This window comes from Mustela erminea, chromosome 16 (genome assembly GCF_009829155.1).
Source record: "Mustela erminea isolate mMusErm1 chromosome 16, mMusErm1.Pri, whole genome shotgun sequence".
Classification (NCBI taxonomy): Eukaryota; Metazoa; Chordata; class Mammalia; order Carnivora; family Mustelidae; genus Mustela; species Mustela erminea.
Genome location: NC_045629.1, coordinates 25,849,248 through 25,861,171, shown reverse-complemented (window position 1 = coordinate 25,861,171; position 11,924 = coordinate 25,849,248). Strand labels below are relative to the sequence as shown.

General features: G+C 41.0%; 1 protein-coding gene across 13 annotated transcripts in view; it reads left to right on the top strand.

The window, feature by feature from the left end:
* The first annotated feature begins 1,776 nt into the window (after positions 1 to 1,776).
* Positions 1,777 to 11,924, top strand: part of STAU2 (staufen double-stranded RNA binding protein 2) — a 327,264-nt gene continuing 317,116 nt past the window's right edge. For 9 of the 13 annotated variants that reach the window (XM_032316745.1, XM_032316750.1, XM_032316742.1 and 6 more), the window contains exons 1-2: positions 2,397 to 2,543; positions 11,208 to 11,273. In XM_032316745.1, coding sequence (XP_032172636.1) covers positions 11,256 to 11,273 — 18 coding nt within the window. In that variant the 5' untranslated portion in view covers positions 2,397 to 2,543; positions 11,208 to 11,255. Of the gene's footprint in view, positions 1,884 to 2,396; positions 2,544 to 2,903; positions 2,927 to 3,059; positions 3,206 to 11,207; positions 11,274 to 11,924 lie in introns of those variants that run through there. The other 4 variants (XM_032316746.1, XM_032316747.1, XM_032316748.1 and 1 more) reach the window with 4 other exon arrangements.

Below are 11,924 nucleotides of genomic sequence, written 5' to 3'. Positions count from 1 at the left end.
TAGGATGGCATATAAACCTCGATTGTCTGACTTGTCCTTGGGTCTTTTGTGCTTATGGGGCTCCCAGAGGTATATGTAGCTAGTGTTTCTCTTGTTAATCTGTTTTATATCCATTTACCGTCCAAAGAATCTAGGAGGGTAAAGGAAAATTTTTCCTCCCCAACAGAATTTTAAAAAATCAGTCTATTTGGGGTTAAATGTAACATGCCCATGGTTCCTTAGCAAGTGGATAACTGAAGACTTAAAATCAGATACAAGAAAAAGTTACAGGGGCGCCCGGTTGGCTCAGTCGGTTAAGTGGCTGCCTTTGGCTCGGGTCATGGTTTCTGGGTCCTGGGATCGAGTCCCGCATTGGGCTGCCTGCTCAGTGTGCAGCCCTCTTCTCCCTCTCCCTCTCCTTCTCCCCCTGCTCCTGCTCGCTTGTGCTCTCTCTCCAATAAATAAAATATTTAATAAAATAAAATAAAATAAAATAAAATAGAAAAAGTTACAATGGAGGCAAAGTTTTCAATTAACTTTAAATGTCTGAATCAGAGGGGATGAAATTTCTGACCACTCTAGAGTCTTTCAAAAGCATAAACTCATCCATTTATTTCAAATGCATTTACTTCCACCTCTTGCTGTTGGATGCTGGAGCTACAAAGATAAATGGACACAGAGCCTGCCCTGAAAAGATGCACTGTTTGGTGAGGAGAGATGGGCTCAATACGATTCAATATAGCTACAGTGCCAGAGAACAGAGAGTCAGGAGACAGCTCAGAGGAGTCAGAAAATGCCTCTCAAGGAGCTGATTTTAGAATTATTTGAAGGATGATTTCTTCATCCAGTGAGGGGGGATGGAGTACTTCATCCAGTGAGAGGGTAAGAGCCTATGGGAAGACACAAAAGTGGTAGGCTTGTTTGGGGAACTGCTGGTTGATGCTAGGCTTGAGAAGCTAGAAGTCAATAGGACTAGTACAGATTTAGGGAGCATCAACATGTTAAGTGTGTGGGAATTGACAGAGGGAGGTAAAGAGGAGAAGGAGTTTAGGAAAGTTCTAAGAGGAAAATGTAGCAGTAGCTACTATAGTACCATATGCCAGGCCCAGTTTAAAGGACTTTATATACAATCCCAGTTAAATACATATCATCATATGTAATCTCTTGAACAAAAGGATAAACAGACGCACTGAATAAGTAACATGCCCATCCTGAAGTTAGCAAGTGGATAACCAGGCTTGCTTATCTAATTCTGGTTCCCTTGGCTTAACCACTAGGCTATTATTGTCTCCCCAGTTGTAGATAGAACTATCAGTTTTAGGTGATGACTGAAATCAGGCTTGGTAGAAGGAACCCTGGGAATAATAATGCAAATGGAGAATTTGTGAAAACAAAGTAATATTTCCAGACTTTATTGTCAAATTATTTTTGGTGCCATTCAGTAAGTGAAGGATTGGATTTCACTGGCTTAGTCATCTGGACATCTGTAACCCACATCAAAACCAGGACGGTTCAAGAAGTAATTCGAGTTTTCTGGCACTCTTGCCTCAACAATCTAGGATCTAGGGCACTGTTCTAAGATGGTCCTCATTTTTTGTTCTAAGGATTTCTTTTTAATGAACCAATAGGATGTGTGTGTGTGTGTGTGTGTGTGTGTGTTTTGGTGGAGGATTGTTTGGCCACGCTGCCGATCTTGGACAGCAGGTGATTACTGATCACTAGTGTTTTCTGGGCGAGACAGTTGCAGTGACCCCCTCCTCTCCTCCCCCGCCCCCCTCCTCCCTGAGTCTGGAAAGGTGCAGGATCCGCTAAACCGTGCATTGCACAGCGGCGGCCGGAGCAGACGCGGGATGGTCGCGTGTCCCCAGCAGAGCAGAGGGGGGCAGCCAGAGAGCCTGGGGAAGGTACGGGCAGAAAATCTGGGCGCGTAGCGGCGTCTAGAAAGAGAAGGTCAGCTGGGCGGTGGAGGCAGTTGCCGAGTGCAGGTGTGGAAGGAGCTGCCTCAGGCCCACCCTTTGCAGCGGCGGGGGTGGGGACCAGGCCGGGGAGCCGAACGGAGGACCAGGAGACTGCGGACGGGGCGCGCTCCCCCTGCATTCTCTCGCTCTCGTTCCCTAGGCCTCAGAGAACGGCCCTCGCCCCGGGGCCCACTGTGCAGGCGCCAGTACGCAGCGCCCGCGGCGGTCGCTGCTGCGGGGGGCCGGACGGCCGCCAGGGGGCGGGAGCGGCGCCGCAAACAATGGCCGCGCTCGGCAGCCGGCGGGCAGGAGGAGCAACGGAGCTAGGGTCGGCGCGGGGCGCGCGGCCCGGGTCCGCGGAGGGCCGGGAGCGCGCGCGCGCGCGCGCGCCGGGCTGACTGGGGCGCGGGAGCGGCTGCGCAGGCGGGGGCGCGCGGCGCGAGCCCGGGAGGGCGCGGCGGGAGCGCAGGGAAGGCGGGCGGAGGCGGGGGGCGGGGAGCCCGAGGGGTGGAAGCCGGCGGCGGCGGCGGCGGCGGCCGAGCGGGGTCAGTTCTCTGTAGTGCTTGCCAATGTTGGAGCCGTCTGCAAAGTGTCCCTGGCAAGAAGGTAAATACCCTCGTTGGGGGCGTCGGGGAGGCCTCGACTTCCGCCCCGCTGGCGGAGGAGACAGAGGGCGCTGGGGAGTCTTGCAGGTCCGCTGAGCGCGGCGAACCCCGAGAAGAGCGGCCCCTTAGCGGCCTCCCCTCCCCCGCGCTTTCCCTCCCTCCTCGGGCTCTCTCCTGGCGGGAGGGGGAGGGGAGGATGACGGTGGGGGTGCTGAGGAGCCGGGGACGGGGCGAATGAATTTGGGGGGGGGGCGTGTGTGGAGGGTGGGACGACACAGGTGTCCGGAGGGGAGGAGCCGGGAGGGAGGCTTGGAGGCCGGCGTAAAGGGAATGCCGGGGTTGGGGGGGTGGGGGAGACAGGCACCCGACGGAGGACGCTGGAAGGTGGGATTTTGGGGGCCCCGGTGGGAACAGCCCGAAGAGGGGACGGTGGTTGAAGCGGAGGTGTGGGAGGGAGGGGGAGGGCCCGAAGGTGGTGGGTCCGCGCGGAGGGGAGGGGAGGGAAGGGGAAGAGATGGAGCCGAGGCCCTTGGAGGGTCTGCGGGAAATGGCCCTGGGGGCGCGGGAGGAGCGGCGGGCCAGGGGCGCGCCGGGGGGTGGTGCTGGTGGCTATTTCTGTGGAATGGGCAAGTGGTGAAGACGTAACACGCCGAAATGGGGAAGGTAGGTGGGGCCGAGGGGACAAAATATATCCTATGACAGGCAAGTTCTGCTGTGGCTCGTAGGAACTACTACCGTGATGGCTCGGCTTAAAGGGGTAGTTGGCAGTTAGTGACCTTGCCGAGGTGAAGGGAGTTGGGAGGAGAGACGAAGATCAGTTACAGAATCCGCTGTGTGAGGGCAGCGCCTCCAGTCCCTCCCGGGGAGAGCCGGGATTGTGGTGAGGGGAGTGTTCTGCAGAGGCAATCGAGGAGACGCTGAACTGGGATTCTTAGGGAGGGGGGGGCGGGGATAATGGCTTCGGGGGGTTCTGGAAGTTCCAGGAAATATGTGCAGAATTTTGCATTTGTGAACAATTTTCTGGGGAAAGGGTCTGTACTCGGCGTGACCCGCCACCTCCCTCCCCCAGAAGGTTAAGAACTACTACTGGTGTAGAGATGGGCCGTTCAATTAAGGGAATGTACGAAAGGATTTTAAAGTGGGTGGTTCCTGCAGAAACGATAGAGATGATCCTTTAAAGGTATATTACTGTTAGCTGAAAACCCATATTTTTAATGTTTAATTTCACAATTTTGGTGAACTTTTGCTGACCATTGCTTCTCTTCTGATGCATCCTTACATTTTAAGAAACCGTGGTGAACACTTGAATTCAAAATTGTGATGGGAAGGCAGGATAATAGTAACCTTGTAGGAGAGAAGATTGCAACATTTCTCCGGAAGGGTATTTCTTTCCTAGTCCTTTCTGAAGATGATTCAATTATATTGTTGTGAATTGAACTGCAGTGGGGGAAAAAAAATCTTGGTTAATGAAACAATCAAAACTCAGACACCCTGCATTCTCAGTTGTTTTGTAATATGGCAAGTGTTAATTTTTCAGTTTGTTTATATTTTACTGCAAACCAGAGATCTCATATATCACTTGAGTTGTAGATTTGCTGCATTTTGCAGTAGGCCTGTATTAACTTTGTGAGGCATTTATACCAAACTATGTGGTGTGTCTATTGGGTTTTTTTTTCCCCTTCTGTGATGTCAGTTCAAGTCACCATTGCCACATTTCATTACATAGCAGTGTAGTTTGAAATTTATTCCCAAGTGATTATTAGTTGGTAGTATATAGTGCATATTTCCTAGCAAATCACTGAATTTTTCCCCAGAAATCCAGTTTGTATGTGTAAAAATGTTGTATAATCAGAATATGTATTGGTAACTACAAATAGAATGGCATATAATTTTTAAGTTTTGAATTTTTATTTGGAAATAATTTCAAGCTTATAGAATAGTAGCAAGAATAAGAATAATACAAAGAAACTCCTGTAATCTTTACTCAGATTCACCTGTTACCATTTTACCCACTTATCACTAGATCTTTGTCAGTCACATGTACATAGTATTTTTTTCCTGGACCACTTGAGGGTAAGTTACATTATTATGTCTCTTTATTCTTTTTTTTTTTTTTTTAAAGATTTTATTTATTTATTTGACAGACAGAGATCACAAGCAGGCAGAGAGGCAGGCAGAGAGAGAGAGGAGGAAGCAGGCTCCCTGCTGAGCAGAGAGCCCGATGCGGGACTCGATCCCAGGACCCTGAGATCCTGACCTGATCCGAAGGCAGAGGCTTAACCCACTGAGCCACCCAGGCGCCCCTATGTCTCTTTATTCTTTTTTTTTTTTTTTTTTTAAAGATTTTATTTATTTATTTGACAGAGAGAGATCACAAGTAGGCAGAGAGGCAGGCAGAGAGAGAGAGAGAGAGAGATGAGGAAGCAGGCTCCCTGCTGAGCAGAGAGCCCGATGCGGGACTCGATCCCAGGACCCTGAGATCATGACCTGAGCCGAAGGCAGTGGCTTAACCCACTGAGCCACCCAGGCGCCCTGTCTCTTTATTCTTAATCAGCATGGAAAGCCATATACATTTTATATTTTAGTTTACTTGGCTTGCCTGGAATGAAGTTCTAGGAAAGAGTGGGTTGGTTTGGTTTTCAGCAAAGAATATAAAAAATATCTAAGATGATCATCAAATTTTTAGTGTATCAACAATAAAGTGAGCTGAGTGATTTTTCTGTTTGGGATCAGATTCTGGAAGATATAATTGGTTAATATGTTGGGTTTTTTTCTTTGTAGTTCTTTACTATTATGCTCTCCTTTTATTCACTTTGAGTTCTGGGTGTCATCATGTGTACAGATAGTAAAGAGAGAAAAATCTAGATACTGCAAAATTGAATTGTGTTAATATTAGAATAGTTGGAGGCATGTGTAGTATGATCAAATTATGTGTATTGTGTATCAAATTAGATGTATTTGTGCCTCCTATAGGTACTCAAGAAAATATAAATGTGTGTCTAGAATCCATAATAGTTATAATTTATATTTATGTATATATAACCATTTGATTTTAAATAAATCCCCAGAGTTCTATATAGGAGGCTTATCTTTACGTTGTCCTAGAGGTCAAGACCTTTGTGACAGGAAAATTTTTAAGAAGTGAAGTCTTTATGAATTTAATGTATAATAAAGAGATGATTACTTCAACCAGACCATACTAGGTTTTAATCCTAGCAGTGGACTATGGGGATGTAATGCAACTTCTAGAAAAGTGGAGATAACACCTACATCCCAAGGTGATGAGTATTAAATAAATTAATGTAAGAATGGCAAAATATAGGATGTTATATATAACATTAGTGTCTGATAAATGTTAAGTTTTCTTTTTTTCTTGGCTGGTGGTGAGATTTCTATATGCTTAGAATCTTTCATAGGCTCTTAGGAGATAATTAAAATTTATACTAAAATATTTTGATTTCTTATGTAAAAGTTTTTTGAGTCATACTTTTAAAAGGAAATGAGAATTTAAAAAATCAATTTTTAAAAAAAGATTATTTATTTATTTATTTGACAGAGAGAGAGAGAGAGAGAGAGAGAGATCACAAGTATGCAGAGAGGTAGGCAGAGAAAAGGGGGGTGGGGAAGCAGGCTCCCTGCTGAGCAGAGAGCCTTATGCGGGGCTCCATCCCAGGACCCTGAGACCATGACTTGAGCTAAAGGCAGAGGCTTAACCCACTGAGCCACCCAGGTGCCCCCCAAAATCCATTTTTTAATGCTTTTTAAGGACCCCATGAATTTTTTAGAGTAAGAATTTTTAAGCTGATATTTAGTTTTATGGTATTTTGGAGCCTAAGAATGGTGGTAGTAAATGTTTTTGATTTTTATATTGTCAAACAAGTCATTTAAGTGAGGATTACCTGTCAGTTGTGGGATGGGTGCTGATATAAAAATTTATAGGTAAATTAATAATGCCAATTTATGAAGCAGTGTTTAATTGTTGAGGATTTTATAGATTGAATTTTGTACAGCTTTCAACTTACCAGCTGAGCAAAATGTAATAAATGCAGCAAATTATGTTAGCAGTACATTTCAGATACACGTTGGACCTCCAGTTCTTCATGAGCAACAAATCTGTTACAGTTAGTAGTGCCCTCTCTCCATAAACTGCCCTGCCTGTTTTCATTTAGTAGCTTAGAATCTGGAACTGCCTGTCCTAATGTGCCTGACTGGATATCACTGTAGGGCATTTTTCAGACATGTGAATAGGTTTCTCTAAAGTACTTAGCTGTAATTGGAATGAACTATAGCTGGAAACTTTTTTGACAGAAGAAGGAGAGGTGGATTTTATGATATCATGGGCAGTATAAAACTGTTCTGCATTTTATTGATATTTTATCAAGTTGTTTTAAATTTAGGACAGTAGATCTGGCATGTCTGTAAAGGAGAAAGGAGGTGTTAAAGACATGCTACTGGGCATTCTGAATTGTCCATAGTGTGGTTGCAAATTATAATTTTTGTATTGATGTAAATGTAATAAAATTTGTTGGTAAAAAAGGAGGAACTTCAGAAGATTGTCCATTTACCTCACAGAGTGCTATTATAGACATTCTTTCATGTTTTAATTTATACAGATCTTTATAATTGTAAAAGAGATGCTTACAGAATACTTAAAATTGTATGGTCAATTTTAAGCAAATAGGTGCTTTTATTTTTATTTCTTCTTACAACTACCTTTTGTATATTGGAAGATTAGAACTTTAAAAAATGTACTCTTATATCTTACTGTGCTTACTTCTTGGAATCAGCCACTAGTGTTACAGATTCTGATATTGAACACCTGTATATTTATTGCAGTGTTACTTATAATGGCCAAATTATGGAAGCAATCTAAGGGTCTATCAACAGATGAATGGATAAAGAAGATGTGGTATATTTATACAGTGGACTATTATTCAACCATGAACAAAATCTTGCCATTTGCAATAACATGGATGAATCTAGAGAATACAGTGCTAAGTGAAATAAGCCAGTCAGAGAAAGACAGATACTGTATGATTTCACTCATACGTGGAATTTAAGAACCAAAACAGTTGAACAAAGGAAGAAAAAAGAGACAAACCAAAAAACAGACTCTTACCTGTAGAAAACAAGGGGGTGGGTGGGTGAAGTAGTGAAGAGGATTAAGAGAACACTTATGAGCACTGAGTGATGTATAGAATTGCTGGACTACTGTATTGTATGCTTGAAACTAATATAATGCTGTATGTTACTTACATTGGAATTAAACCCAAAAAACTCTAAAGTTGAAGAAACACAAGTCTGTAGATAAGCATTTGTTATATTTAGAGGCTTACATTAATTGATACAAAATAGGACTTTTCAGATTTTGTGAGTGCTTACTAAATAATGTTAAATTCTAGAAAGTAAGGGATACTAAGTCACTGAGATGCTTTTAGTGGTTTATTCACATTTTAACTTCCAAATGAATGTTTTTCAGTTAAAAAAATGAATATTGGTTGAGTATATATTTTTAGTTATAGCTGGTATATTTTAGTACTATTTGACTACTCCTACACTTTAGTGATTTCATCTTTTGAGTAAAATGTAAATGTTTAAGTTTCATAATTTATCATTTACAAGTTCTAATGTAACTCATTTGCTTATGTTAAATAGGGAATTAATTTTTTTGACCCACATAGATATGTTAATTAATGCCTAAAGCACCATAGGATTATAGAACTTTAGAGTGAATGGGAATGTCTTATTTATTGTTGTGTAACAAACTATCTCAGAAAGTAAAGGCTTAAAACAAACATTTATTATCTCAGTTTCTGTGGGTTAGAAATACGGGTGCACCTTATCTGGTGCTTGTGGATCAAGGTCTTTTTGGGTTTGCAGTAAGCTATTACTGGGACTGTGTTCTCATATGAGAGTTTGACTGGGGGAAGATCTGCTTCCAAGCTCAATCATAGAGCTCTTGGCAAGATTCATTTGCTTGGGGGGGTATTGGATTGAAGGCCTCACTTTCTTTTGGGCTATTGGCCAAAGGCCTCTCTCAGTTCTTAGCCATGTGGGCCTGTACAAAGGGCACCACACAATATGGCAGCTAGTTTCCTTCAGAGCAAACAGGGGAGAGAATGAGAGCATGAAACACCCAAGATGGAAGTTGTGATCTTTCTGAAACCCAGTATTGTGAGTGGTATCTCATTATTTCTGTTGTATTCTATTTGCTAGAGGCTGCCTCCCACAATGATCTTAGTTTACTTTTCACAGACTTATTAAGAAAGAAAGAAAGAGGACTCAAAGACACACAGAGTAATTTACCAAGGCTCGAAAGGTAATCTCCTGAAGAGCTTGGACTAAGATTCAAATTAAGTGATCCTCAGGCCTTGTGCCATTTCTATAGCATATGATTCTTTTGGAAAATATAAAATTGTTACAGATGGTGATATATATATATATATATATATATATATATATTTCTGTTATAAGATATAGGACATATTTCATATAATATATAATATATCCACATATAATTTTATATAAAATATTTAATATATAAAACCTATAAAATGCAAATAAATATATAAATAAAACAAATATATAAAAATTAAATATATATGATATAAATATATAATATAATAAAATATAAATTAAAAAGAAAATATAAAATGAAAATATATAAATATATTTTATATTAAAATATATAAAATACAAATATGAGTATAAAATAATATAAATAAAAAATATAAGATATATGTGGAAAAGTTTCCAGTTCATTTTGAATTGATTCATTTGTCATCTTGAGAAAGTGGTAGCCATATGTGTATATGTATGTGAATCTCTGTGTGTGTGTGTGTGTCTGTGTATTAAGAATCTCTGCTTCTAATAGAAAGTTTAATATTAAAGTTTCATAGCATAAAATTTTCTACCCAAGTGGTTGGATTTAGCTCTTTTGCTGCCTATCGAGACTGTGGTGTTGCTATTTAGATAATTTTTGGGGGGAATTGATACATAATTTATTTTTATTTATCTTATTTTTTTTAGTAGGCTCTGTGTCCAGTGTGGAGCTTGACTCACAATCCCAAGATTGAGAGTTGCATGCTTTACTGACTATGCCAGCCAGGCACCCACATAAAATATTTTATTTATTTATTTACTTACTTACATTTTTTTTTTTTAAGATTTTATTTATTTATTGGACACACAGAGAGAGATCATAAGTAGGCAGAGAGGCAGCAGAGAGAGAGAAAGGAGGAAGCAGGCCCCCTGCTGAGCAGAGCCTGATGTGGGGCTCAATCCCAAGACCCTGAGATCATGATCTGAAGGCAGAGGCTTAACCCACTGAGCCACCCAGGCGCCCCTATTTACTTACCTTTTTTTTTTTTTTTTTTAAAGATTTTTTCTTTATTTTTCTGATAGAGATCACAAGTAGGCAGAGAGGCAGGCAGAGAGAGAGGAGGAAGCAGGTTCCCTGCAAAGCAGAGAGCCCAATGCGGGGCTCGATCCCAGGACGCTGGGATCATGACCTGAGCGGAAGGCAGAGGCTTTAACCCACTGAGCCACCCAGGCGCCCCCCCACTTTCAATCTAAGGACATAGGCAGATTGAAAGCAAAGGATGGAAAAACATATAACTTGTAAACAACATAAGAAGATGCTATATTAATATACCAATATCAGAAAATTAAGGATTAGAGATAATCCAGCCTTCGGCTCAGGTCATGATTCCAGGGTCTTGCAATCAAGCCCCACATCAGGCTCCCTGCTCAGCGGGAAGCCTGCTTCCTCCTTGCTCTCTGCCTGCCTCTCTGCCTACTTGTGATCTCTGCCTGTCAAATAAATGAATAAAATCTTAAAAAAAAAAAAAAAAGAATCCATGATTTATTTGTTCATTTATAGATTTGGGTTTTCTCCCTTTATTTGGTATCTGTTTTTAAATTAAGTGTAGAGGAGATTTACCACGTGAAAAGAAATACAGCCATGGTGGGGAGATCTGAACTAGAAGGAAACAAATCCAAATATACCAATGGGATGTATCAGGACAGTGATTTCTTTTTCTGAAAATTTCATGTGAAATTTTTTATGTGTGCTCTTTTTATAGTGATGATAAACAAAACCACAAACAGGAATAAAATCCAGCTGGGTAATCTTAACTGTGTACTCTTCCATACCACCTAGAGGAGTTATGTGTAGGCTTAATTTAGCTTATAGAGTTTGGAAACAAAACTGTTTAAAACCTTACTAGAGAAAGGGAACTGTATATTAAATATTAATCTGAAATTTTTAGATTATTTTTAATAGCTTCACTTTCACTAGAATTGTCTTAGAATTGTAAAACCAGAAGGGACATTCTTCAACCTAGATCTGCACTGTCCACTCTGATAGCCAGTAGTCCCATAGGGTTATTTAAATTTAAATTAACATTAAAGAAAAGTTTTAAAAAATGTAAAGATTTACTTTCTTGGTTGCATTAGCCACATTTCAGATGTTGAATAGCCCTTTGTGGCTAGTGGCTACCGGATTAAACAGTGCAAATAGAAAACACGTTTATCATCATAGAAGTTCTGTGTTGATCTAGGTCTATTCCGTTTTATATTTGACTTTGATCAACATGTATTTAAAGTGCTAATCACTGAGATCACCAACTAAGTTGAACTTTATTTCTTCATTTTCATTTTCCAGTTTTTGGAGCCGTGAGGGATACAGCAATTTGGTCAATATTGTTTTAACATGCTTCAAATAAATCAGGTGAGTTTGTGTTAAGGCATGTCCTACTTAATATGGTACTTGGGCCATACATTGTGGAACATGTTAACCCAGCTTTTCTGTAACCATGTTGCTGACCACTGCTTAACAGAACGATTACATATTATATATTCATCCTAGGAGACTGTGCAGGGCAGGTTGTTTAAGGATTATAGTAATAGTTCTGAAAGTTGTTAACTTTTGAGTATGCAGAGAGCACAAGGTATGTCTGGTCTCTTTGATGTTACATCCCTCCAGGACTTGGTGTATTCAGCATGTTTACAATTGTAATCTAGTTTCAGTAGGTGGCAGTTTTGTAGACCGAAAGAATTTCTAGTGACAAATCTTGTGAAGCAGTTATATCAGTGTGTTAAAAGAAGTTTCTTTTCTAGGGCACTGGAAAAGGTTAGAAGGAAGTGCCTTGCTAAATAAACTTTAGCATACAATGTCTTAGACTCACTGAAAAAAGTATTTTCCTTAGGTCTTACTGTTTCTCCAAGAACTTTATGTATTTAACCTTATCCTTTCTGGACAAATAGGGCATTGTATTATAATATTAGAAAATACTTTGTTTTATTTCAGATTTTATAAATTGAAAGAGAAGTAAGTAATGTGATTGTAAGGAGTAATGACTCTTGTGTGTGCATGATTTGA